General features: G+C 43.8%; 1 protein-coding gene across 1 annotated transcript; it reads right to left on the bottom strand.

Annotated features, from left to right (window-relative positions):
• Positions 1-7512: 7512 nt before the first annotated feature.
• Positions 7513-9234, bottom strand: LOC132872345 (zinc finger BED domain-containing protein 5-like). Its single transcript, XM_060907115.1, has one exon. It carries the CDS (start codon positions 9232-9234, stop codon positions 7513-7515), a length of 1722 nt encoding a protein of 573 aa, XP_060763098.1.
• Positions 9235-26864: the final 17630 nt, after the last annotated feature.

Raw genomic sequence — 26864 nt, 5'->3', positions numbered from 1 at the left:
AATTACTAAATACAGCCTTGAGGTCCTTGTAATCGGGGGAACAGTGGACAGATCTGGGAACTCCCCTGGGAGGTCCAGAACTAGATGAAGGAGCATGTGTGCTTGGAAGAGGCAGTGAGACGAACAGAATGGGCTCCAGCCCAAAATCTTGTTGTGGACCCAGTCAATTTGAGGGTTATGTCTCCCTAACCAGGGATGACAAAGAATAATGGGTGCATGGGGGATTCAATAATATGAAGTTGCATTTGTTCATAATGATTGTCAGAAACAAGAAGAGTCATTGGAATAGACACATGAATGATATCTGCAAACTTCTTGTCATTCAGGGCATTGGCTATCAGGGGTATCTTTAAAGGGAGAAAGGGCAGTTTTCACTGAGCAGCCAAGGAAGCATCAGTGAAATTCCCATTGGCCCCATAGTCAATGAATAACATGAGCAGTCATTGCTGATGACCCCACTTGAGAGTAGCCAGTAGAAAGGTTGATGAGGATAACGCTCAATTGTACTCATCAGCTTACTGATGAGTGTTGGCTTTTCCTTGATAAGAAGACACATAGTGGCCTGACTCACCACAATACAGATAGCAGTTGGAGTTAATTCTTCTGTGTTTCTCTGCTGCTGATAGGTGATAATGGTTAATTTGCATGGGTTCTGGGTTAGAGGCTGACAGTGAGGTAGGAAATGGAACCTGAGGAGAGGGCAAGCTGGGATAGGGAACTGTTCCTTCACTGGTAGCCCTCCAGGGACCTCTAGTAGCTCTCCACTTGCAGTGTTGTTGCAGGTGAGCATCAGTGCAGATAGCCAAATCTAATAGGGTGTCCAAACTGACAGGCTGTTCCAGGGTGACTAATTCAGCTTTTATGCTTTCTGAAAGACCATTGAAGAATGCATCAAACTGAGCCTTGGTATTCCAACCACTAGAGGTGGCGAGGGTCTGGAACTCTATGGCATAGTCAGATACTGAGCTGTTTCCCTGACGAACACGGAGCATCTCCCAAGCCATCTCTCTGCCATGTTTGGAGTGATCGAAAACCTTTTCCATCTCCTGTGAGAATGTGGAGAAGGTCTGACAATATGGTGCCTCGGCCTTCCAGATGACTGTGCCCCACTCTCTTGCCTGACTCAACAGCTGGGTAATGACATAAGCCACCCTTGCTCGATCCATGGAGAAAGTGGATGGCTGTAGTTCAAAAATCAAGCTGCATTGTGCCAGAAAAGAATGATAAGTGCAGGGTTCCCCTGAATAACATTCTGGAGGGGGGCAGATGTGGTTCCTTGGTGAAACAGCAGGCTGGAATGGAGCAGTTGTAGCAGAAGGTGGCACAGTAGGAGCTCGGACAGTGGTCTGGGCCAACTGGAGATGTCGTATCTGAGCTGCTAGATCCGTGACAGCAACTGAAATAGCTTTCACTGTCTTACCACTGAAGTGCATCTGGTTCTGTTGTCTGCCCAGTAGGATTCCATGTTGTTCTAGGACAGTCTTCCACTGACTGGGGTCTGCCAGATCCATACTGGCCAGATTGTACCATTAGGATCTTAGTCAGGAAAGACTTACTCGCAGACCAGCACAGCTTAAGAGTCAAAAAGTTTTTAATCAAAGATTTGAGGGAATGTGTCCATAGCACTAGACATTCTGATAGAAATATATGTTTGGCAAGCTTGAAACTGGTATAGGTTGGTCTGATTGCTACTTGTTTTGGTTAGTTAAATGTTTGAGATTTATCTTCACTTGCACATTCTGCTGTCTGCTTAATGAAGGTTATTTTGACCAGTAATGTCTTTCTGATTATGATTAAAGATTATGATCCAATGGGTGATGTAATGGTACATAATGTCTCTCTTCTTTCATAAAGTAGTGTAATCTAAACCAGTGATGTAATGCTTCATCACCCATTTCTGTTACCCTGTCATACATAGATAACTTAGCTTTGTCAATCACATCAAATATATATATATATATATATATATATATATATATATATATATATATATATACATTTTTTTCACATTCAAGTGTGTGTTGTAACTATGTGATTGGATAATGATGATTGATGATTGGATAATGAAGGTTATTTTGAACAGTAATGTCTTTCTTCTTTCCTAAGATTATGATCCAGTGGGTGATGTAATGTCATAATGTCTCTCTTCTTTCATAAAGTAGGGTAATCTAAACCAGTGATGTAATGCTTCATCACCATTTCTGTTACCCTTAGAGTACAGACAGATCAAAACCTATCAGTTTTCTGGGGTCTTGTGTCTGGTATCTCAATGTGGAGGGTAAGAGAGAATTGTATCATCAAATGTATTGGGTTCTTTTCTTCTGTTTGGGGATCTGAAATTTGGTTATCCCAATCGCTCACCTATGTGCAACATATAAATAGTCATATGATATTTCCTAGGACCGATTGGATGAAGTAGTTTTGGGTATCCCAATCGCACACATGTTGATCATATAAATAGTCCTATGCCGCTTCCTAGGGCTGATTGGAAGAGACTGTGATTTTGATCTGTCTGATTTTGATTCCTCTGAATTTGCTTTGTCTGATTTGCCCAAGTTATCCTTATCTCCGAGTGTTTCTGGGGATTAAAAAGTTTTTTGAGTCTTACTCAACCACGTATATCCTAAAACTGCCATATACTGTATAGATATGGTCTCGATAGTGTTCCAGAGACAGACTGAGAGGTTTATACAGTCCAAGCTGAGAATTATTTCACAATATTATGATTTGTTGAAATTTTGCCTCACTCTGCCTAGGAAATTCTCCTCCTTTGTGTTTTGTCTTTTGTGTGTGTTGTGTTTTGTGTGTGTCAAAATTGGTGGAAGTGGTCAGTCTAAGAATGAAGACAATACTCCAAATTAATTAATGTATGACAAGAGCCCTGGCTATTTTGTGCAACCTTTCATTGATAATTTGGCTGGATGGACAGAGGATCAACTTATCCTAGGTACTTTTGATGGGAATGATTAATGGTAAATGATGAGCTGCTGTGGCTGTGCTCATAAGAAAAAGGTTGATAACACTGACAGAGAAAAGAGAACTCAAATGTAAAGCTGACTAAATCTATAAATGCGTGTGTACAGGTTTCACTGCCTTCTTCAGCTCCACTGTGTTGTTAAAAATATCTGTGAGTTTTATTCAGCATGAGCTGTAATGTTTGAACAGTTAAGAATAACTTTGGATCTGCTTCTGATCTCTCTCAAGTAACAGGTGTTAAACAACATCAGAATGAATACTTTCTTTACATGTTCAAAACTGCGTAGAACAGGAACGGTTCTGGCCCCATTCCTGTTCACCCTCTACACTGCAGACTTCTCCTATAATTCACTCACCTGTCACCTGCAGAAGTTCTCTGATGACTCTGCTATCATTGGCCTCATCACAGATGGGGACGACAGGGAGTACACAGGACTGTTGCAGGACATTGTGGACTGATGCCAGCAAAACCACCTCCAGATCAACGTGGGGAAAACTAAAGAGCTGGTGGTGGATTTTCGCAGGCGCTCTCACTCCCCCCAACACCAGTTAGCATCCAGGGGAAGGACATTGAGCTGGTGACATCTTATAAGTACCTGGGTATTGACCTGAATAACAAACTGGACTGGACTGATAACACCACAGCACTGTACAGGAAAGGTCAGAGCAGGCTGGATCTGCTGTGGAGACTCAGGTCTTTTGGAGTGCAAGGACCACTCCTCAAGACCTTTTTGACACTGTGGTGGCGTCAGCCATTTTTCATGGCATGGTTTGTTTTGAGAACAGCATCTCCACAGCTGACAGGAAGAGACTGGACAAATTGATCAGGAGGGCCAACCAGAGCCGGTTCAGACCTCCATGGGGCCCTAGGCAAAATTCTGCTAAGGGGCCCTCTTAACTGAACCCCAAAATGTTCAACAGTCGCATCTGACACCCAGTGCTTCCACTCATCCCCCCTTTAAACAAATTGCACTAGTGTCGCCACCTGTTGGTCTAACTCCAAATAAATACAGACCAAGGCCCAATCCCAATTCTAATTTCTACCCCTTCCCCTTGGCCCTTCCCCTTGAAACTGAGCTACAAGGGATAGGGCTTGAAATTCAACCCCTACGTATTGGGATAGCCCTTCAACGATCGCATACGTCATCGCGTACCTCCGTCAGCGTTTACGTTAGCAAAACGCGACCAAATGCGTCATTGGCTGCGACCAGCCGCTACAGTCAGAGCCAGAACCAGAAATCTCTGCTGGCAGGGTGTGATTTGTTAACTAACACCACTGAATGGGATATCTTTGGCGCTTCGTGCACCACATCCGACAGAATGAGGTGTCAGAACACTCATGTAAACAATAAAAGCGAGAATAACAGAACAAAATGTACGCAGTCAAGCAACCGAAAACAATACTCACTCCCAAAGCTTTTTAGCAGCAGCTTGGATTTCAGAAATCGCTGCTCATTCTCAGCTCGAAAGCGAATCAAGCGGCGTGTTTCCTCTGGATAACAACTTAAAACACGTAAATAATGGAGAAAATACATTTATGACAATCTTTCGCCGCGGGAACCGCCATCTTTCTGAAATCCGCATGAAATCTCGCTGAAATCCGCATGGCATTGTGGGAAATCACTCAAACCCCTTCGTTCGGAGTCAGCTCCAGGAAAATCTCCGTTTGGAGGGGTACAGAAGCCCTACCCCTTCCCCTACCCCTCCGCGTTAACTGGGATTGGGATACCCCTACCCCTTCACGTGAATGCGCAAAATGGAGGGGAAGGGCCAAGGGGTTGGTCCAAGGGGTGAAATGGGATTCGGCCCAAATCAGACCAAATCAAATCGAACTAAATGTGTAACAAATTACTCACCATTAAAAATGTCCCTTTCTGCACTTTCTGGATGCAAAATCATCAATAATGTCATCATATGATATTTGCTTCCCCACATCATGGTTGATGCTCATGATGGCCAAACCACTCAGATGTTCCTGAGACATGAAAGAGCTCAGATAGCTTTTGATCATTTTTAACTTGCTGAAGCTCCTCTCAGCTGAGGCAACTGTCACAGGCAGAGTGACAGCAATTCTTAGGGCTATCCAAAGGTTAGGATAGAGTTCCTCCAGATTTTTCTCACAAAGGAAAGAAAGCAGCTCAAAGGCAGTCATATTAGCTGATGGTAGGTCAGGTAAATTCTTGATTTCGTTTGCCAAATCAACTCCACTGATGTCACAGTCTTGGTTGAAGGTCAGAGATTTCTCAAGTTCCATACACTGAGCCTTAAGGAGTCACTGGACATCTGACATGCAGTGCTGAAGTTCAGCACTACTCCATATTTAGTCTTCACCTCAGAACATTTTTTAAGGATTTTCCACTAGGAGACCAACTGGTCTGGGCAATACAATCACAGGCCCCAGAGTCCATGCGGCTGCACCACTGCGGCATATTCTGTGATGCAAAATGGTTCACCAATCACCATACAGACAAACACACTACAGTGACTACACAGCTATCAAGAGCAATACCAAGCACAAATGTTATGTCAAAGACACTCAAAGTTACACAGTAATGACATCGGATTCTGACATCAGCCATCTCAGTAACCAAATTTTAGTTTTGTTTTTCTTAACCAACATGATCTTGTGTGTATATCTTATAACATAGATCTTCGTTTTCCTTGTTAAATGTATACTTACATGGTACTTGGTTAATTAATTGCAACTGATTGAACCAAATGATAAGACATAACTTGGTTTAAAATTTGGTCTCCCAGAGCTGGTTTGGCATTGACTAGGAGACCAAATCTGGCCACTGGCCATTTGGTCTCCCAGTAACTATGTTAAAAAATGCTCTGCTTCACCTGGTTCAGAGTTTCAAATCGTTCATCAATGGATGCTATTGTGGAGTCAACCACAATGTTGAAGAAGTAAAATATAGATAAGGCTACTATTAATTCAGCTCCATCAAATTGGCTGCACTTGTTTTACCTTCAGATACTGTACTTAAAATGTAGGTGATTTAGATTATTATTTAGCCTATTTAGCACCATTGTCATAATATTTCACGAGTTTTATTTATTCACTAATATATCTGCATCTATATTTGCCTGTGGACTATCCAAGCAAACAAAATTCAATCTTAGTAAATATTTATCCATTACTTTCCATTTTGTATAAGTGCAGTTGTAACTACACTCAGAACGACTGATATAACACTTAAATTGTAGAAGCCAGCAAGATGCACATGGAGACCGTCCGGGGTTCACCCAGGGCTCACCGCCCTGTTATGTAGGTCAAACACCGACTAGCCCCGTCCCTCCCACCTGGAGAGGAGAGTTACCTGACTGCTGTTCCCGCTGTTCATTTTCATGCAGTTTCTTTTTCCTTTTTTCACTCCCCGAGGGATAACTCCGCTTCATCTTGCTAGGTTGATGCACATGCACTGGGAATCTGACGTGCGTGAGCAGCGCGACGGACGGTCACGTCGTCACGTTTTTTTTCCCCCCCATGGGGCCTCTATGAGTTTGCGGGGCCCTACACAACGTGCGTAGTGTGCGTATTGGGTGAACCGGTACTGGGGCCAACTCTATGCTGGGATGCCCCCTGGAGCCAGTGGAGGTAGTGGGTGGGAGGAGGAGGATGGCTAAGCTGTCACCTATGATGGAGAATGACTCCCACCCCCTACAGGACTTACTCACTGGACTGCAGAGCTCCTTCAGCAGGAGGCTGTTCCACCCTAAGTGTGTGAAGGAGCATTACCGCAGATCATTCCTAAATGCAGCTGTTAGACTGTACAACCAGCACTGCTCACAGTAGACTCACATCTGTATGTCTGTCAATAGTTGTTGCATTGTTTTTTCTGTTTTTATTCTGTTTTTTCTTTTGCAGTATGACCACGTGATATGTGAAATAAGTGTGTTTCATCTACTTCAGGGGTGCCCAACCTTTTTTGACCCGAGGTCTACTTTTCAGTAGCCAACCCCTCCGGGGTCTACCAGTCCAATACCAACATTTCAAACCACAAACATCGTCGCCAGCCTGCAGTAACTTCACAACAACACAATACTACTTTGTTTACCACTTTACTTTATGTCCACATAAGCATAAAGTAGGCTACAAGTTGACAGACTTATAAGTAGGCCTACATCAGTAAAACATAAGTACAACAGATTTGGACAAACACTGCCATGCAATCATAATAAGAACAGTCCATCACAAGTTGCAGGTGGCAGAACAGGCCAGAAATTGAAAAGTCCATTACAAGTTGCAGAACAGTCCATTACGTTGCAGAACAATACTATTGGCATAATTCCACAGACAGCAGACAATCCTCCAAATGAGCCGCTTCCTATAACAACAGACACACACAGACCACATTACACGTTGCAGAATAATACTGTTGGCATAATTCACAGACAGCAGACAACAATCCTCCAAAAAATGAGCCGCTTCTTATAATAACAGACAGACAGACAGACAGACAGACAGACACACAGCCATAACTGCCTACCTGTGGGCTGGGTGAGACGATGCGCTGGGCAGAGCGGAGGCAGCTAGTGGGACACCTGGCACTGGGAGGAGGAGGCGAGCTTTTCGTAGGCAGGAGTGTAGGTACTGATTGCAAGGCGTAGGCAGGCTACAAGGTGGTCGTCAGTCATTGTTGATCGGTACTTGGACTTTATAATTTTCATGTGCAAGAACGCACACTCGCACAAATAAGTGGAACCAAAAAGAGCTGTCAGGTTTAAAGCACATCTTCGGAGATTGGGGTATTTCTCATCCAACAGCAGCTCCCAGAACGCTGCGTGCTTTCCAGGCGGGGCCGATGTTGATTTGGCTTTCATGACAATGTCATTTTGCAATTTTAGAATCTCGTTTTCAATCGCATCGCGTTCCAAATCGAACAGTGATTTGACTTTGTCAGCAATGTCACCAACAGCAACATTTGCACCAAATGGATTACACATGTAGGTTGCTACAGGTTCGAGGGTCGCAAAGTCAGTAAAACGCCGCTCAAATTCTGACGAGACGTTCTGAACATGCTCCATATAGCGGTCAATATCAAGTTGCATCAGCCTTTTACCTTGACTTTGTAGTTCAGCATGCATATTTGGAAAGTTTGTGTGCAGGTCGCGCTGCTGCAGCCGCCGTGACATGAGCTGTAGCTTGCTTTTAAAAGTGTTCACAGAACTCATCATCTGGACTACGTCTTTATCTTTACCCTGCAGGTCTACATTCAACAAATTGAGTTCGTGGGTGAGGTCGGTGAGGAAAGATAAATCTAAAAGCCACTGGTGGTCATTTAGCTTGTCATGATAATCTGCATGTTTAGACAGCTTCAAGAATTCCTTGATTTCTGGCAGCAGCTCTGTGAATCTGGCTAAAAACTTCCCTCTGCTTAACCACCTGACGTCTGTATGAAGCAGCAGCTCGGTGTGCTCAGCGTCGCTTTCCTCCAGATGTGCACGGAAAAGCCTTCTCTGAAGACTCCTGGCGCGCACTGAACACACAATCTTCATGCAGATATCCATCACGTCTTTCATTTGAACGATCTTCCCGCTTAGTGCTTGCTGGTGGATAATACAGTGATAATTCAGAATGTCTGGAAAAGACTCACTTTGCTTGCACAGTGCTATAAATCCATTTGTGCGGCCTATCATAGCAGGGGCACCGTCAGTGGTTATAGAAATCAGTTTAAAGAGCGGCAGTTTTGTCTCGCGGGCGAATGTCATGAAGGCATTGAAAATATCCTCGCCTCTCGTTTGTCCTTTTAGTGGCAACATGGTCAGTAGCTCTTCCCTGGCGCTCATGTCTTCGAAAACCATTCTGATGAAAACACATAACTGAGCCACATCCACCATATCAGTTGACTCATCAAACTGCAGAGAGAAGCATTCACATGCATCGATGTCCTTTCTTAGCTGCTCCTCCACGTCCACAGCCATTACCTCACATCGCTTTGTAGTGGTATTGCGGGACATTTGTACATCTTTAATCGCCTTCATGATCTCCGTTTTATTTTTAAAGCCGTCAAATAGGCTATCCGCGGCCTCCAGAAAGCCTTCCTTCCACGCCTCGCCGTCTTTGAATGGCTTCTTGTGTTTAGCAAGGATGTGACTAGCCCGATATGAAGCAATTGTTGCGGCCTTCGACTGTTCATTAGGTCTGGTGAATTGTGCCTGCTGCTCAGACAGGCGTGCTTTCAGTTCCTTGAGTCTTGCGGCACGTAAAGGGGTTTTTGCGGGGTATTCCTTCTCGTACTTCCCGGCGTGCATCGTCTTGTAATGACGCTCAACATTCGCTTTTTTTGCCAATCCCACCTTTGCATTGCAGATCAGACAAATGGGCGCTTTATTAAAATAAACAAAAAAATAATCTTCCTCCCATTCAGAGTGAAAATGATAGGTCTTGGGACGTTTCGGTTTGCTCGGGCCCTCCGCCATGTTAACCCGTTGCCATAGACGTCGCCAGACCCATTTTAGGGTAGCTCCAGCCACCCTATCTTATGGCAAAGCCACCCTATATTTTTTGCCCTTTTTTAAATTATTTGTATTTTTTCCCAATAAAAACAAAGGCAGTAAAGCACTGAACATGAGCCATCAAGAACGCAAGTTAATCCGAACAACAGTTTCTGCTTGCTTATTTATTGTTTAATGCAATATTATTAATATCGTTATGATTCCTCCTCATTGGCTCTGTGTCAAGCGTCACGTCGAGTGGTAGGCTAGTAGGACTTAAAAAACTACGCGGGCATTCTGCAGCAGGCGCGGTGCGGGCTTCCATTGAGTTGGGTTTGCAGAGAGTCAGAATTCTATGCTTTCATTTGCAGACACACACGGTGAGATTGTAATTTGATGTCAGTGGTTTGCATTTGCTTAACTTTACCTAGGCTATATTGAGTCTTCTGTAGAATGTTTACATGATGATTTGTGAAGCACTTGCCCTCTTCAGTTTGCGCAGGAATGCATGACACCTACCATTTGTTTGTTTGTTTTTTTTTCACATTTTTGTAGTTTAGCTGGTGAAGTTGCTTCAGCAAGCAATTAAATGATGAAAGCAATTTTAAAATAGAATAGAAATGGTGGGAAGTGTGTCCCCAAGGTGTGATGCTCTTGAAATAATGAATTGATTGACAGCCTTAGTAGGTGCTCTGAAAAATGTTCGGCGCGCGCTGCGCGCGCACAATACCTTTTCTCCTCTGGGTGCTAAGCTACCCCTGTCTCTCAAACCTAGTGACGTCCCTGCCCGTTGCTGTTGCTAGGCCACTGCCGGGGTCAGCTGTCAATTTCCCATAACGCACGTGTCACTGGTAGACTACACATGCGCACACGCACACACATACAACCAGCCGGTGCGGTTGCGAAAATTGCTTTTTTTCCCGTTTTCCCCCCTTTTTTTCTTTTCCCCCCCAAACCTCCCGCGGACGACTTGTGATCAGGCCGCGGGCGACCGGTCGACCGCGGGCTACTGGTTGGGCACCACTGAACTTAATTCCTGTAATTTAGTATTTATCTCAGGTATATTTTTTTCTTATATATATATATATATATATATATATATATATATATATATATATATATATATATATATTACTTGTGTGGCTTGATATGTCCTCTTCTGCTGCTATCCACTGTACTGCTGCAAACAGGAAATTCCCCCTGTAACGGTTTGTACGGGTGGGTGGAGCACAGAGGACGGCAGGACAGAGATCAGGTTCAGAAATAGGGCTTTTATTGCCACACTTTTCAGTGAACAACTTTAAACAAAATAGACACACACACACACACGACCGGCGTCTGGTTTGGGAATGAGCTCCCTCTGCTCTCGCTCTCCCTCCTTAAGTAGGGCGCGGTCACTGGGAAGACACACACAAACACAGGTTAATTGCCGTCAGGTGTAGTGATTCTGCCACTTACCTTCCCTGACTCCGCCCTCCTGTCACAGACCGGCGCTTGACCACGCCCCCGCTGCCACATACCCCCACCGCCCGACTCAGGCCGGGCGGCCGTCCGGCTCGCAGCTGACTCCCCCCCCCCCCCTTGACGGGAGAGGAAGTCCGCCACGACCATCTGCGCCCCCGGCCTGTGGACCACCTTAAAATTCATGCTTTAGGTTCCCCTCTGTCAAAACCAACAGATTTAGATTTTCATTTGTCCCCAGTGCCATTTCCCTGTTAAACTCAGATCCTCACTGATCACTTGACTTGATCTCTGGTGTTGTTTGTGGCATTTTATGGTGTGATGATGATTTTATTTTATTATGATGTTTTTATTTTTTTCTTTTAACCTTTTAACTTTTTAATGACCAATTGCACTTTATGGTCTGTCCTGTGTTATGTGTTGTCTATATGTGTTTATGTTGTCTTGCTGCACACTCAATCGCCCCTTTGGGGACAATAAAGTTGAAGTTGAGTTGAAAATTGAAGGGTTGGACTGCCAGATACCAACGGGTGATCAGCGCGTTGGCATCTTTCATGCGGTGGAGCCACTGGAGGGGCGCGTGGTCCGAACAGAGGGTGAAAGGGTGCCCCAGCAGGTAGTAACGGAGGGTGAGGACCACCCACTTGATCGCCAGACACTCCTTTTCAATGGTGCTGTAGCGCCCCTCATGCACTGACAGCTTCCTACTGATGTAGAGGATGGGCGGTCCTCCCCCTCCACCTCCTGGGACAAAACTGCCCCCAGCCCTCTGTCCGCCGCATCGGTCTGCAACACAAAGGGGAGAGAAAAGTCAGGGGAGTGTAAAAGTGGCCCCCCACACAGTGCAGCCTTTACCTCTGACAAAGCCTGCTGGCATTGCTCCATCCACTGGACCGGATCTGGGGCCCCCTTTTTAGTGAGATCAGTCAGCAGGCTGGTGAAGTCCAAATAATTAGGTATAAACCTACGGTAATAGCCAGCCAGCCCCAGGAACTGTCTCACCCCCTTTTTGGTCTTGGGCCTAGGGCAGGCTGCAATCGCTGCCGTCTTATTAATTTGGGGACGCACCTGCCCGTTGCCCAAGTGGAAGCCCAGATACCGTACTTCCACCCGCCCAAATCTTTGGGTTGGCTGTGAGCCCCGCTCGCCTCAGCGACCTAAGGACGGCCCTCAGATGTTCAAGGTGCTTCGGCCAGTCATTACTATAGATGATGATATCATCTAGATGCGCGGCCGCATACGCATGGATTAAAGCAAAAAAAAAAATCATCTGACTGAAAAAAAGCTCTATGTCGTTGGCCCCTACCATGTCAGTGATGCGTCAAATTTTAAACGCCATGTTGTCCATTATCCCCTCGGCCCCTACTTATAGTACATTTACATAATTTTAACAATGACTAAAGCTAAGGCAAGACTTTACCATTGTCATTACTGGCTATAAATGATGAAACAAGTTTTCAGCGCAAAGTGCAAATTTATTTTAACAGTACTTTAGTAATGCACAGCAGTGGTTCAGAGAAAAGTGCAAGTGCAGTCGAACTTGAACCATGCTTTCAAAAGAGTGGAACAGAAAGAAAAATAAGAAAATCTGTTGAAATAAAGCCAGGAAACAAGAAAAGTAAAGTGAAAGTTCACTTTTTCTGCTTCTTCGCAGTGAAGCCAAAGGCATCTAGTTTGGCAACACCTGATGCCTGTTTTTGTTTCTTTTTCCTTGGCACAGCAGCAGGAGCTTGCCATTATCGCTCATTTCATTTCGCCAAGCCCATCTCCACTTATTCTTTACCGTTTTGTCGATGTCTGACACATCTGTGCCTTCATTTAAAAGAAGCGCATCCATGCTGGCAAAACCGAAAGTAATTTGACGCACTCTAGTGATGGAAATCGAAGGGCCTATGTCAGGTGGCCTTATACGCAGTACTCGAGTTGAGGGGGGATGTGGGGGATGGCATCCCCCTTCTGAAATAAAAATCTCAAATCATCCCCCTTATAAAACGGCCATCCCCCCCATCACATCCCTTGTGCCATTTTACCAATTAATGTAGAAATTAGCCTACTATTATTTTAACAAATATTACTACCATTTCAACATTAGAGGCTTTGCACAGTGATAGCCTACATGTAGCCGGATAAAAAAGACGCATATTTATTTATTCGGTTGCACCTCTCATTCACACCTACAGTACCAGTCAAATAATGGAAACTCCTCTAATTTAGTGGTTTTTCATTATTTTAAAATTTTCTGAATTGTAGATTAATACTAAAGTCATCGACATTATGAAGAAATATATATGGAATTATTTGGTAAACAAAAAAAAGTGTTAATCAAACCAGAATATGTTTTATATTTTAGATTCTTCAAAGTGGCACCTTTTGCTTAGATGACAGCTTTGCACATCTTGGCATTTTCTCAGTCAGCTTTATGAGGTAGTCACCTGGAATGGCTTTCAGTTTACAGCTGTGCCTTGTCAAGAGTTAATTTCTTGGATTTCTTGACCTCTTAATGTGTTTGAGACCATCAGTTGTGTTGTGAAGAGGTAGAGTTGGTATACAGTGAATGGCCCTATTTGAGTACTGCTCTAATCCATATTATGCCAAGAACTACTCAACTAAGTAAAGAAAAACGACAGTCCATCATTACTTTAAGAAATGAAGGTCAGTCAGTCCGAAAAAGTTTGGGATGAGTTGGACCGCAGAGTGAAGGCAAAGCAGCCAACGAGTGCTCAGCACCTCTGGGAACTCCTTCAAGACTGTTGGAAAACCATTTCGAGTGATTACCTCATGAAGCTGATTGAGAGAATGTTAAGAGTGTGCAAAGCTGTAATCAAAGCAAAAGGTGCCTACTTTAAGAATCTAAAATCTAAAACATATTTTGGTTTGATTAACATTTTAAAGTTTACTAAATGATTCCTTATGTGTTGCCGCATAGTCTGGATGACTTCAGTATTCATTTACAATGTAGGAAAAAAATTAAAAAATAAAAACATCGAATTTGAAGGTGTTTCCAAACTTTTGACTGGTACTGTATACGGAGGTTTCAGTCACTGAAAACAGCTACTTTCGCAAACTCGGGGCAGAGTGGAGATTTCTGAAAACTCCATCTTCAGACACTCATGTAAATCAGGAAAACAAAGCAACAGTGGGCGAGAGGGCGCGCGCGAATATAATGAGTCATAGGTGTGAATCTTTCACCGAATGCCAATTGTCCCGGTTCTTCATGAAATCGCACGTGCATGCACAAATTCATTAGGTTAACTTTCAAGTAACTGTTCTTGTGCACTTGCGACACCGGAGCCACTTTCCTGAATTTTGAGGTTTTTTATTGTGTTTTCATGGAAAACACAAAATTGTCTGGGTGACCCCAAACTTTTGAACGGTAGTGTGTATACATGTTATTTCACCTCCCTCACTGCCATCACCAGGAACTACCTGTAGGCCAGGACAATGATAACATTTTAACATAGCCTATGGAAATCCAAAGTTTACACATTATCATCACGCACAGAAATTGCAAAACTGTTAAACTAGTTTTAAAACCGCTAAAGTTCCAACTGTTAAACATAGCGAGAGGCTGGGCTACGTGTGTGTGTGTAAAGTGTAAACCAGTGCATCCTGACTTTCTAACTATGCCTGTTTGTTGCGTGAGCGGCAGTCAGTCAACAACTCTTCGTAAAGTTTCCTTATGAAACAATATGCTCGCTGAAATTATGGCAGGGAATGCCAGATTAAACATTAAAACTGCCTTCTGAGCACTGTATCTACAGGCTGCCACCGAAAGAAGGAGGCTACCAGAAAGGCATCTCTACTCCGTACGATTTTACTTTCACTATGACATTACTTTGAACAGACTATCAAAAAATTGCAAGGTGATATGATAAAGTAAGGCACAGTTTACTTACAGTCGTTTTTTTTTTTTTTGAAAAAACGATGCAATCATTTTCTGCCTTTTGGCACCCTTCATCATGCCGTGTTGGGGTCCTGAACTAGGAGGAGCTGTCCCCGATATGCCTGTCAAACTTGTTGTGGGTAACCATAGCAACCAAGCTCGAGCTCGCAACCTGTGCAGTCTGCGCAGTTGCAACTATGTATGTACTGCTGTGCACCTCAATAAACCGAATGGTAATTAGTCTTTTGATTTTTCCGTGAGGTTTGCCTTATGCAAAGAAAGACAGCATAGACCTTTTTTCCTCCCTATAAGTGGGGGGGACCGAATGAGGTGAATTTAAATCTGGGTGGGACGAATCCCCCCCGTCCCCCCCTCTATCTGCGCCCGTGCTGGGCAGCATCAATCTCATTCTCATCTCATCTCATTATCTCTAGCCACTTTATCCTGTTCTACAGGGTCACAGACAAGCTGGAGCCTATCCCAGCTGACTACGGGTGAAAGGCAGGGTACACCCTGGACAAGTCGCCAGGTCATCACAGGGCCGACACATAGACACAGACAACCATTCACACTCACATTCACACCTACGGTCAATTTAGAGTCACCAGTTAACCTAACCTGCATGTCTTTGGGGGAAACTGGAGCACCCGGAGGAAACCCACACGGACATGGGGAGAACATGCAAACTCCGCACAGAAAGGCCCTCGCCGGCCACGGGGCTCGAACCCGGACCTTCTTGCTGTGAGGCAACAGCGCTAACCACTACAACACTGTGCCGCCCAGCATCAATCTCCTTTTCCATAATTCTCAGACTCACCTATTACATAGCTAGGGTTACAGTGGGGGGACAAGTCCTCTGGTAACTGTCAGAGTTTGACTCCCTACTCATATTTGTATTGTGACATGCCTCACCAGATGGCAGTAGGTACCATTTTGATAATAGTCTTGGTATAACCCAACCACAAGTAGAACTCACAATCTCCCAGTCGAGAAGCGGACACACTAACCACTAAGCCAACTCGTGATGGTTTGAGAAAGAAACCTTGGGAGAATCCCAACTCAATTGGAACTCATCCTCCTCTGAGTGATGACAGACACAAGGGAGCTTGCCCATATCATTTTTTGATAGTCAGCCTTGCAGTATGCATTTTATATATGTGTTTAAAGGAAACTTATCTATTGCAGAAAACATTCATTCATTCTTAAAACTCTTAAAATCCCCTCCTTCCTGACCGACAAGTCAGACTATCTTCTATCTCCCATGGTACTGGGGCTATTTTAGGTACGTAACTTCCTCCTGTTATAGCATGCCACACAAGGCTTGCCTTTATCACCATAACTTTTGGCAGTATAAGTCATTAGTCCATACAGCATATTGTCCAGTACTCCATCAGTCATTACCCATTCCCCTTTGTCTTTCCCATGTTGTGCATGAGCTGTCTCGTTCTTTGGTTGACATCTTTTCTTTTGATTCAGACTAGTTTTACATCTTAGACTCTTCCCCTTGCACTTTCTTTCCTGCCCTCCTGTCAGATCATTTGGTAGACACCATCCTCTTCACCTGAGTTCCTCCACCCAGTCCAATTTGGAGTCATATCTTGTGATGTCTGCCAAGTCTCTGAACAATTCTGCTACCCAGTTTTCTCTGCCAGGTTTCCCATCCCACCATTACTGCTGCTTTGCAACGTGCATACATTGCTTCTCTTTCTTTAAGTTCATTACATGTCATTATGCTCAACAATACATGACCCCCATTGTTCATTTGATAGGTTATTAGGTCCTTGTCATTACAGTTCACTGTCCCCAAGTATATTATTAGGCATAGTTTCCAGAGCAGTCTTTTTGGGGCTCTATTGTCCTTATTCTGCGATGTTTGGGGGTCCATTCATGGAATTTCCTGAGCTTGTCAGAGAATTTTCTCAGCTTGTTGTCCTGCTCTTCTAGCTTTTTCTTTCTTTTGTTGCTGTCTGACGCTGTGTCTGGGCAGTTGCATTTCTGATGTTTCTGGTGTGGGCTTTTTTTGTTGTCCTTGTCATGTCTGCCCCCTAGGAACTCTGTCTACTTCAGTCTCTTCCTCTTCTTCTGCTGATGCTGCTAAACATCTTAGAGACTGATGAACGTCCCCCAGCATTCTTCCTTGATCTGGTGCTCTGGAACAATGGTTGAGGTGGAACCACATTAGCTTGTCTTCCACTTTCCCTGCTGTTGGTGTTGTGAGAACCACATTACCCTTCTTGCATCATTACCTCCGCCAAGGAGGTTATGTTTTCGGTAGCGTTGGTTTGTTTGTTTGTTGGTTGGTTTGTTAGCAACATTACGGAAAAAGTTATGAACGGATTGCTCTGAAATTTTTTCCAGAGGTGTGACTGGGCACAAGTAACAATCCATTAAATTTTGGCGGTGATCCGGATCACCTTCTGGATCCCGGAATTTTTTAAAGGTTTCTTGGCGGAGGTCTGCGCTCTCCGAGTGCTTTTCTAGTTCCACTTATTTTTGAAGACCTTCACGTGGACTTAATCTCCTGGCACCACTGCACATACTTCTTCCTTAATCTTGGAGGTTCTTCCTTCTGTGGCATCTTTCACCTGGGTAAACAAAGCTCAGTGGATATCAGTTAAACATTTCACATAAGTATTCTTTCTCAAGCTGCTCCAATGGGTGTCCCCAGTTGGGTGACCTGAGATAGGTAACTGGCATGGGGTGCCCTGTAAGCATTTCATGCAGTGTTAGGTGTGCATTCTGGTTAGTTTGCATTCTCATGCTCATTAAAGCAAGCAGCAAAGCATCTATCAAATGCATCTTTTCTCCTGTACAGATTTTTGCTAATTTGTTTTTTAGCACACCGTTCACTCTTTCTACCATCCCTTGTGACTGTGAATGATACCCACAACCTACTCTCTGCTTTATTCTAAGGCTCTGTGTCACTATCTGGATTATTTTGTTCACAAAATGTACTTCATTGTCAGAACTCAATTTATCCGAATTTATCCAAACCAGGGAAATACAATAGAAACTTTGTTGTCATTGCATCACTTTTTTACTACTGCATGGGCTTCTACCCATCTACTGAACCTGTCTTCCACTACCAGTATGTACCTATATTTCCCTACTACATGTGGTGTCATGTCTATGTAGTCCATCATCAAGTGTCTGAATGGGGCATTGGGCTGTGGTATTGTTCCTAATGGGACTGTGAAAGATTTATTTATGTTGTATTGTGCACACACTATGCAATGTTTTAGTGTTTTGCCTATTAGGGCCATCAAAAATGGTGACCACCATGTGTTTTGTATCCTTTATACTATGTCTCCCTACACACATGGTCCACTCTATGTGTGTCATGCAGGGTTCTCCACGGATTGAAAATGGGGGTCAATCGGATGACCTCGAAACAAATTTGCATAAATTTACATATGTCATTTGCATACAATTTGCATAAAATACTCTTAAATAGTAATCATTTAGAATAGAGGAATCAATTGGACTGGTACAAAACACATCATACATCAAACATTACACACATCATATTCAGACACATTGAAATGGAACTGGAAAAAATATTTTTTTATTTAGCAAACTACAAAAAAAGAACAGAAAAGTACAGAAAAAAGTTTTTGTATTAACTATATTCACACTGCTCCACAAAAGCGGACATTGTTTGAAATGGAAATGTATTTGCAGGCACCACTGGAAAAAATAATTTTTTTTTAGAGAGTAAAGTACATTGAAAAGATGTTGTTTTAACTATGTTTACACTGCTCCATGGCTATATTTATACTGCTCTATGGCTATATTTACACTGCTCCATCCATGTTCACCAGTTAACAGTCTAAGAAGATAAAAAAGAAAAATGACATTGTAATTTAAACTCATTCATACAGACTCAAGCAAAATGCATTGTAATAGTTACACAGCCAAACATGATCTCTAAAATATGGTTGCACAAAATGCTTTGATATTTGAAAGAAACTAACTCAAAATTACCTGCTTTCCTCTTTTCCTAAACATCCACTTCGAAGGTGATCTTCCTGTTCCTAATGCCTGCCCATATAACAATCAGTTATCTCGAACTTGGTGTCGATTCACATGTTATTATAAAGGCGTGTTATCTCCCGGCGCAAGAACAATGTGTCAAAAACGCCGAAGTGTGAAACGCTTTTCTTAGACTATAATCGTCAGACTGACTAAACTAATTGCTGGTAAATGAGTTTCACACTCGGGTGTTGTCGCGTTGTCGGTACTCCAACAGAGAAAGGCTATCTGTCACAAAGAAAACAAAGGGACGTCTCTTCCTTTTGTAAAGGGGCGGCAGAAATTAAACGGGGGCGGGAATCACAGAAAGGGGGGCGGCCCGCACCTCTAAAACCCCTCGTGGAGAACCCTGGTCATGTATTAATATACAACCCCGATTCCAAAAAAGTTGGGACAAAGTACAAATTGTAAATAAAAACGGAATGCAATAACTTACAAATCTCAAAAACTGATATTGTATTCACAAGAGAACATAGACAACATATCAAATGTCGAAAGTGAGACATTTTGAAATTTCATGCTAAATATTGGCTCATTTGAAATTTCATGACAACAACACATCTCAAAAAAGTTGGGACAGGGGCAATAAGAGGCTGGAAAAGTTAAAGGTACAAAAAAGGAACAGCTGGAGGACCAAATTGCAATTCATTAGGTCAATTGGCAATAGGTCATTACTGTAACATGACTGGGTATAAAAAGAGCATCTTGGATTGGCAGCGGCTCTCAGAAGTAAAGATGGGAAGAGGATCACCAATCCCCCTAATTCTGGGCCGACAAATAGTGGAGCAATATCAGAAAGGAGTTCGACAGTGTAAAATTGCAAAGAGTTTGAACATACCATCATGTACAGTGCATAATATCATCAAAAGATTCAGAGAATCTGGAAGAATCTCTGTGCGTAAGGGTCAAGGCCGGAAAACCATACTGGGTGCCCGAGGTCACAAAGAACCCCAGGGTAACTTCTAAGCAACTGAAGGCCTCTCTCACATTGGCTAATGTTAATGTTCATGAGTCCACCATCAGGAGAACACTGAACAACAATGGTGTGCATTATATATTATAAATTATCATCATAATGGAGGAAGCTTTCCTACATGCAAACAGTAAAAACTAAAATAAATAAATAAATAAATAAATAAATAAATCACACAAATGCTTACCTGTGCAGTCTTTGAATCAGGAAACATTTTTTTTGCTAGCTGTGAAAAATGGTCTGCCACAGTCGGGGGGATGTTGTGTTCCACGAGAAATTAGCAGAACATAACTTCTGCAGCCATCACAGAAGTCTGGGCAGTCTGAGCCGATGTACTTAAATGACCGAGAAAACCACGTGCAACTATAAAACCACATAAATCGAAAATAGTTCTGTTTCATTGGGCAGGCGTGTTTGGAAAAATAAATAGTGGATGCTAAGAACATTTGCTCGGAGTAACAGAAAAAATCTCTGATACAAAACGTAATTTTCCCGGATGAAAATCAGTGTACACCGTATTAGCCAAAAAATTGCATTGTCCCATATAAAACACGGGGAAACCATATAACTTGACGTATGCTGTTCCAGTCTCCTCCACCCACTTTTTCTGGAACTCACACATGTGCTTCATTACACATTCATTGTCATTCAAATGTTCCAAAATGTTCAAAACATTCCGGTTTACTTGGGTCAATCTTAGTTGGGAAAGCTTCTCTTATTGCACCCCATACTGTTGTTCTGTAGTAGCTGAATTCCCACTTACTGTCCTGTGTGTGTGGGAGAGCAAAAATGACAGACATACTAACCGAGGCTAGCATGGAGGAAGCAACAGCCTCACATGCATATGATCATATGCATGTGAGGCTGTTGCTTCCTCCATGCTAGCCTCGGTTAGTACGTCTGTCATTTTTGCTCTCCCACACACACAGGACAGTAAGTCTTTCAAAGTGCACATCTTGGGTATATTTAGGAGCAAGATCAATGTAATTCGATTGGATTCGATTAGATTAGATAGAACTTTATTGATCCCTTCGGGAGGGTTCCCTCAGGGAAATTAAGATTCCAGCAGCATCATTACAGGATAAACAGAGAATAGAAAATAGAGAAAAAACTTCTAGATAAATTAAATTAAGTATTTACATATACAAATATAAAAAGAATAAGATATGGGGAAGAGAGGAAGGGGGGAAGAAAGGGAACCAAAAAAAGGGGGGCGCAGGAGAGATATTGCACTTTATGTTGCACATTGTTGGGTATTGCTTATTGTTAGGCTAGGCTACTGCTCCTTCCCATCCTCTGTCCTCCTGTTACCCCTCCTCCCCCCAGAGAGGAGTTGTACAGTCTGATGGCATGAGGGACAAAGGAGTTTTTAAGTCTGTTCGTCCTGCATTTGGGAAGGAACATGATAGAACATCCACAGGAGTTTCCTGCAGATGTTAAAGGACTGCAGCCCCCTAAGGAAGTATAGCCTGCTCTGTCCCTTCCTGTATAAGTGATTGGTGTTGCAAGTCCAGTCCAGCTTGCTGTCCAGCCACAGCCCAAGGTACTTGTAGGAATCCCCAGCCTCCACCTTGACTCCCTCGATCAGAACTGGTCGTGACCTTGGTCTGGACCTCCCAAAGTCAATGACCAGCTCCTTGGTCTTCGAGGTGTTGAGCTGCAGATGGTTCCTGTTGCACCACATAGCAAAGTCCCTCACCAGGCTCCTATACTCCTCCTCTCTGTCGTCACTCATACACCCAACGATGGCTGTGTCATCAGCGAACTTCTGAATGTGACACAGCTCCAAGTTGTAGCAGAAGTTCGCTGTGTACAGGGTGAAGAGAAGAGGGGTCAACACCATGCCCTGGGGTGCTCCAGTGCTGCTAATCACAGTGTCAGACGTGATGTCCTTCTGCCTGACGTACTGCGGCCTGTTGGTGAGGTAGCTGAAGATCCAGGTGACCAGGCAGGGGTCCACTCGCATCCTGTTTAGTTTGTCCTGAAGCAAAATGGGCTGAATGGTGTTGAAGGCACTCGAGAAGTCCAAGAAGAGGATCCTCACTGTGCCGTTTCCCTTATCCAGATGCAAGTGGGCTCGGTGTAGCAGGTAGAGGATGGCATCTTCCACACCAACACCTGCCCGGTATGCAAACTACAGACAGTCCTGGGCATGTTGTACCTGGGGTCTGAGGAGGCTGAGGAAGAGCCGCTCCAACATCTTCATCAGATGTGAAGTGAGTGCCACCGGTCAGAAGTCGTTCAGCTCGCTGGGCCAATTCTTTTTGAATTGAATTTTGAATCCAGAGGGTGGGCACTCTCCCCAGCTGCAGGCTGAGGTTGAGATGCGTTGGAGTGGTTCACCCAGTTCAACAGCGCAAGTCTTCAATAGTCGGGGACACACCTTGTCCGGGCCTGCTGCTTTCCTGGGGTGAAGCTTTCTCAGTTGACCTCTGACCTGGTCTGTAGTAATGCATGGAGGAGTCTGTGTTGAGATGGGGGAGGAGGGGGCTGCTGCGATGACTGGGGGGAGGTGTGTTGAGAGAAGAAGGAGAGATGACTGCAGTGAGGGGGAGGGTGGGGGGGACATGGGCTGGTTGAACATGGGCTGGTTGAACTGGTTGAAGAAGTCATTCAACTCGTTCGCCCTCTCCACTGTCCCCTCAACAACTCTGGTCTTTGTATTGTGGCCTGTGATGGTTTTCACACCTTCCCAGACCTCCCTCATGCTGTTCTCCTTCAGCTTCTGCTCCACCTTTCTCCTGTAGCTGTCCTTAGCTTCCCTCATGGAGCATTTCACCTCCTGCTGTGCTGCTTTCATCGCCTCCCTGTCCCTGCTCCTGAAGGCAGCCTTCTTCTTGTTGAGGACAGCTTTGACTTCCTGTGTTACCCATGTTTTGTTATTAGGGTAACACCGTACAGTCTTAGCGGGGGAGATCACATCTGCACAGAAGTTGAGGTAATCCGTCAGACAGTGTGTCAGCCCCTCTATGTCCTCACAGTGTGGGCTAAGCAGCACATCCCAGTCCGTGATGTCATAGCAGTCTCTGAGGGCATCTTCCATTTCAGGGGACCACCTCCTGATGGAGCTAGTTGTTGCAGGCTGCCTTTGAACCAGGGGGGTGTACTTTGGCTGTAGATGAACCAGGTTATGGTCAGACTTCCCTAGTGGGGGGAGGGGTGTGATTCTGTATGCATCCCTCACATTAGCATACAGCAAGTCAATTGTCCTGTTGTTTCTAGTTGGACAGTCCACAGCCTGGTAAAAACAGCCAAAGTAGAGTCCAAAGTAGCGTGATTAAAGTCCCCAGAAATGATCATAAATGCCTCAGGGTGCTGTGTCTGCAGCCTTGCTGTGACAGAGTGAATCCTCTCACATGCAGCGGCTGCCCTCGGAGGGATGGAAACACAGATGGTGATCACGTGACTGAACTCCCTCGGCAGATAATATGGCCGCAGGCTAACAGCTAGCAGCTCCAAGTCCGGGCAACATAAAACTGTCTTTATGGAGATATGTCCCGGGTTACACCAGTGGTTAACATAAATGATGAGTCCCCCACCTTTGCTTTTTCCGCATGTGTTAGTGTCTCTGTCAGCTCTCACAGCAGTGAATCCCCGCAGGTCCACGTTAGCATCCGGTACGAGGTGTGTTAGCCATGTCTACGTAAAGATAAATAAGCTGCTCTCCTGGTAAATCCACTGGTTGTTCAGAGCGGAAAGCTCATCGACCTTATTCAGCAGCGAGTTCACATTCCCCATGATAACAGAGGGAATGGATGGTTTGTAGTGCCGCCGGTTGTCCACTAGCCTACCCTTTTGCTTAGCTCCGGCTTTGCAGCCCCTGGGTTTCCTCCTCAGCGCCGCCGGGATGGGGTGTCGTCTCCTGGCTCGTCCCGTTGTTTTCAGGGCCAGCAGCTCCTCTCTCGAATAAGCGAGAAAACTGGCTCCTGGTTGCGTGTTAAAGTTAAAAATATCCATGTGATATAAGTAAAACACACTACGTCTTCGTAAGAAGAACAGAAAAGGAAAAAAGGTTGAAAAAAGAGGTTTAAAGAGCTAAAAACTACAGAGCTACTGGAGAGGCAGCCGTCTCACACAGCGCCCCACTGTACATAATTTTATATTAAACTTTGGTCAAATATCTGTCACATTTTGTGCAATTTTTTTTACCTTGCGCAATACCAGAAAAATTCAGTTGAAATCAAGCCATTTGAGGCGAATTCATCTGCCTCTGAAAAAACTTGGCATTTGGATTTCCCGGCAAACACTGATTTTCGTGACGTCACGCACAGGACGCCTCCTTCTGAATCCCATGTCAGCGTTGGTTTGTTTATGAGAATATGACCTGGTGGTTTTCTGCGAATTTCTTCAACGTTATCACGTAATTATTAAAATGGTTAACAGATGCATCATAGGAGGGTGTAGCAACACCAATCATGATGGGATTAGTACTCATCGTTTTCCAAAAGACCAGACAATGAGAGAGAAATGGAGGCGTTTCGTGCGAGGCACCTGGAAAAAGCCGAGGACCAAGCAGAGCTGAGAAAAAGACCAAGAAAATTGGCAATTCACAAGTTGACTGTTGCCAGGGTAAGAAATAATATATAGGTATATATAGACTATAGGTGTTCCTGTGTTTGTGTGACACAAGGATAATATTATTTATTGACACACAAAAGTAAACAACACGAAAGCTCTGGGCGATAATACACTTACTTCACACATATCAAGGGATATGCGTGTCAGGGCTTGAGATCTTGGGACCTGTCAAACACATTAAATGTATATACAACCCTGCTTAGCCGATTCCATGTGTGTAGCTTATGAAATCTTTCTCCTACAGTATTATATATGTATTTATATATTTCTTCTAAATGAAGAAATATATAAATACATAATAGTAATTAGAAAAAATATGGTTTATGTAGCAATACATAGATGAGCATTGATACATGAATCCATGGGTTTAGAAGCTCAGGCGACAATTCCATATTTCAATGCAAAATCTCTAGCTGCTAAACTTAGTCTACACAGACTGTGCACTGAATCCATGTAAGCTCTCTCAGCCTGCTGGCGGATCCGCACATGACATCACGAATCTGGCTTCAGACTCCCTTGGGATTTTTCCAGACGTGTTTTGTTATTTTATTTTTTTCTGCTGTAGACAGATGGCCTTGTGCAAAATTATCCTTCTGGATGAGTGTGTAAAGGGACATACTTTCATATAAAAAAACACTAAATTGTTCCAGGATATGCACTTTAATGTCTCCTATGGCCAACCTGAATGAGGATGTGTGATCTTCAAATGCTGTGATCCACTTCTGTCCTCCTTGATAAATATCTGGGTTGTTTGTTGATGAGCCATTGAGCAACTGTGAATGTCCAGGGCTCATATCTTCTTTCTGTCCCTTTGATAATTATTGGGGCCATATTGTGGTATGGCTCCCCCATGAGTAGACTCCTGTGTGGTTGAGGAACCACGGCCTCTACATGTGGATCAGCTGCATAGTCTTCTGGAAATTCTTCCCTCTCTTCCTGTTATATGCTAATAGCAGTTATTACAAGACTTGTCCAGTGTTAATTACCTCAGATGGAGCATTTATAGGTGACAAAATTACTGGCTACTGGCAGTTATTGACAGGGCAAGTTACTGACTTACTGGCAAGTCTAAGCTTAGATAAATCCTGACAGATCATTGACATTACTCTTTAGATTTTCTGTATATGGATTTTTCATGTCTTGGCAGGTCAGCTGATTTGGATATCATTTTTCACTTGGGAGGTCTGCACTCAGCACAAAATGTATACTGTTCTTAACTATTCTGTGACAACAGGCATACCTAACAACCTGTGTTCTCTCTCTCTATCAAGTTACATGTTAATCCTGAGATACCAGTGATTGCTGGCCTCTCCTGCTCTTCAGACCTGCCTGATCCATCCCGATGCCCTACTTCTGGCTGGAGTTGTCATGCTCCGCCCCGGACATCCACTCCGGAGATTACGGATCTCCCACATCAGCGCCGATCTTGATCCAGGACGGGAATTCCATCCTGCCTGCTTCCCCGTTCAGCGAGCGCTCACCTGAATTCACTTCCTGCATATATAAAAGCCATTCTCAGACTCTGACTTTGCAGTAACGTCTCATTTTCTCTAGCTGTATCTGTGCCTCTATTGCGGCTCATGGTTTTTTGCTCTAGCTATTTTTTCTGGTTCATGGTTTTTTGCACTAAGCGTTTTTTTCCCTTGTTCATGGTTTTTTGCACTAGCGTTTTTGTCTTTGCCTGTCTCATGTTTTTGTCAATTTTTTTTGTCTCTTTTACCCGGACTATTTTTGCCATTTGTTTTTTTGTCCTGTTTGCTTACCTTTTTGCCATGCCCTTTTTTCCCTGGATTAAATCACCTTATTTATTGGATTACTGTCTATGTTCTGCTTTTGGATCCTTATCTCACCACACCTCCACGACCCCTAACAGGAGTTCTCATCACATCGCTCCTGTGGAGGATGACCCCAAATGGACAGTCAAAAGATATACGTAAAAGATGGCTCTGGACACTTACAGTTTTGCTATGATGGTATAGGACTACAATTGCCATGATAATTTTAGGACTGCAGTTGTCATGAATAGTTTTGCACTCAAATTTCCTTCAATGAACAACTGATAACTTCAACAAAATAGACGTCATGCTAAAACTATAATGAATGTCCTGGTTACACAATTATACTTTGTGACTATGTAGGACACAGTTATAGAAGCAAGTTATTTATAATCGCACTATCTGTTATCACCTAAATGAGGATGGGTTCTCTTTTGAGTCTAGTTCCTCTCAAGGTTTCTTCCTCATGTCGTCTGAGGGAGTTTTTCCTTGAGACCATCACCTCAGGCTTGATCATCTGATAAATAATTTAATCCATCCATCCATTATCTGTAACTGCTTATCCTGTGCAGTGTCACAGGCAAGCTGGAACCTATCCCAGCTGACTATGGGCGAGAGGCGGGGTACACCCTGGACAAATTGCCAGGTCATCACAGGGCTGACACATAGAGACAAACAATCATTCACACTCATACCTATGGTCAATTTAGAGTCACCAATTAGCCTAACCTACATGTCTTTGGAC

This window comes from Neoarius graeffei, chromosome 24, assembly GCF_027579695.1.
Source record: "Neoarius graeffei isolate fNeoGra1 chromosome 24, fNeoGra1.pri, whole genome shotgun sequence".
In the NCBI taxonomy this organism is placed as follows: domain Eukaryota; kingdom Metazoa; phylum Chordata; class Actinopteri; order Siluriformes; family Ariidae; genus Neoarius; species Neoarius graeffei.
Note: the sequence above shows the minus strand (reverse complement) of the source record. Positions and strands in the feature narration are given on the sequence as shown.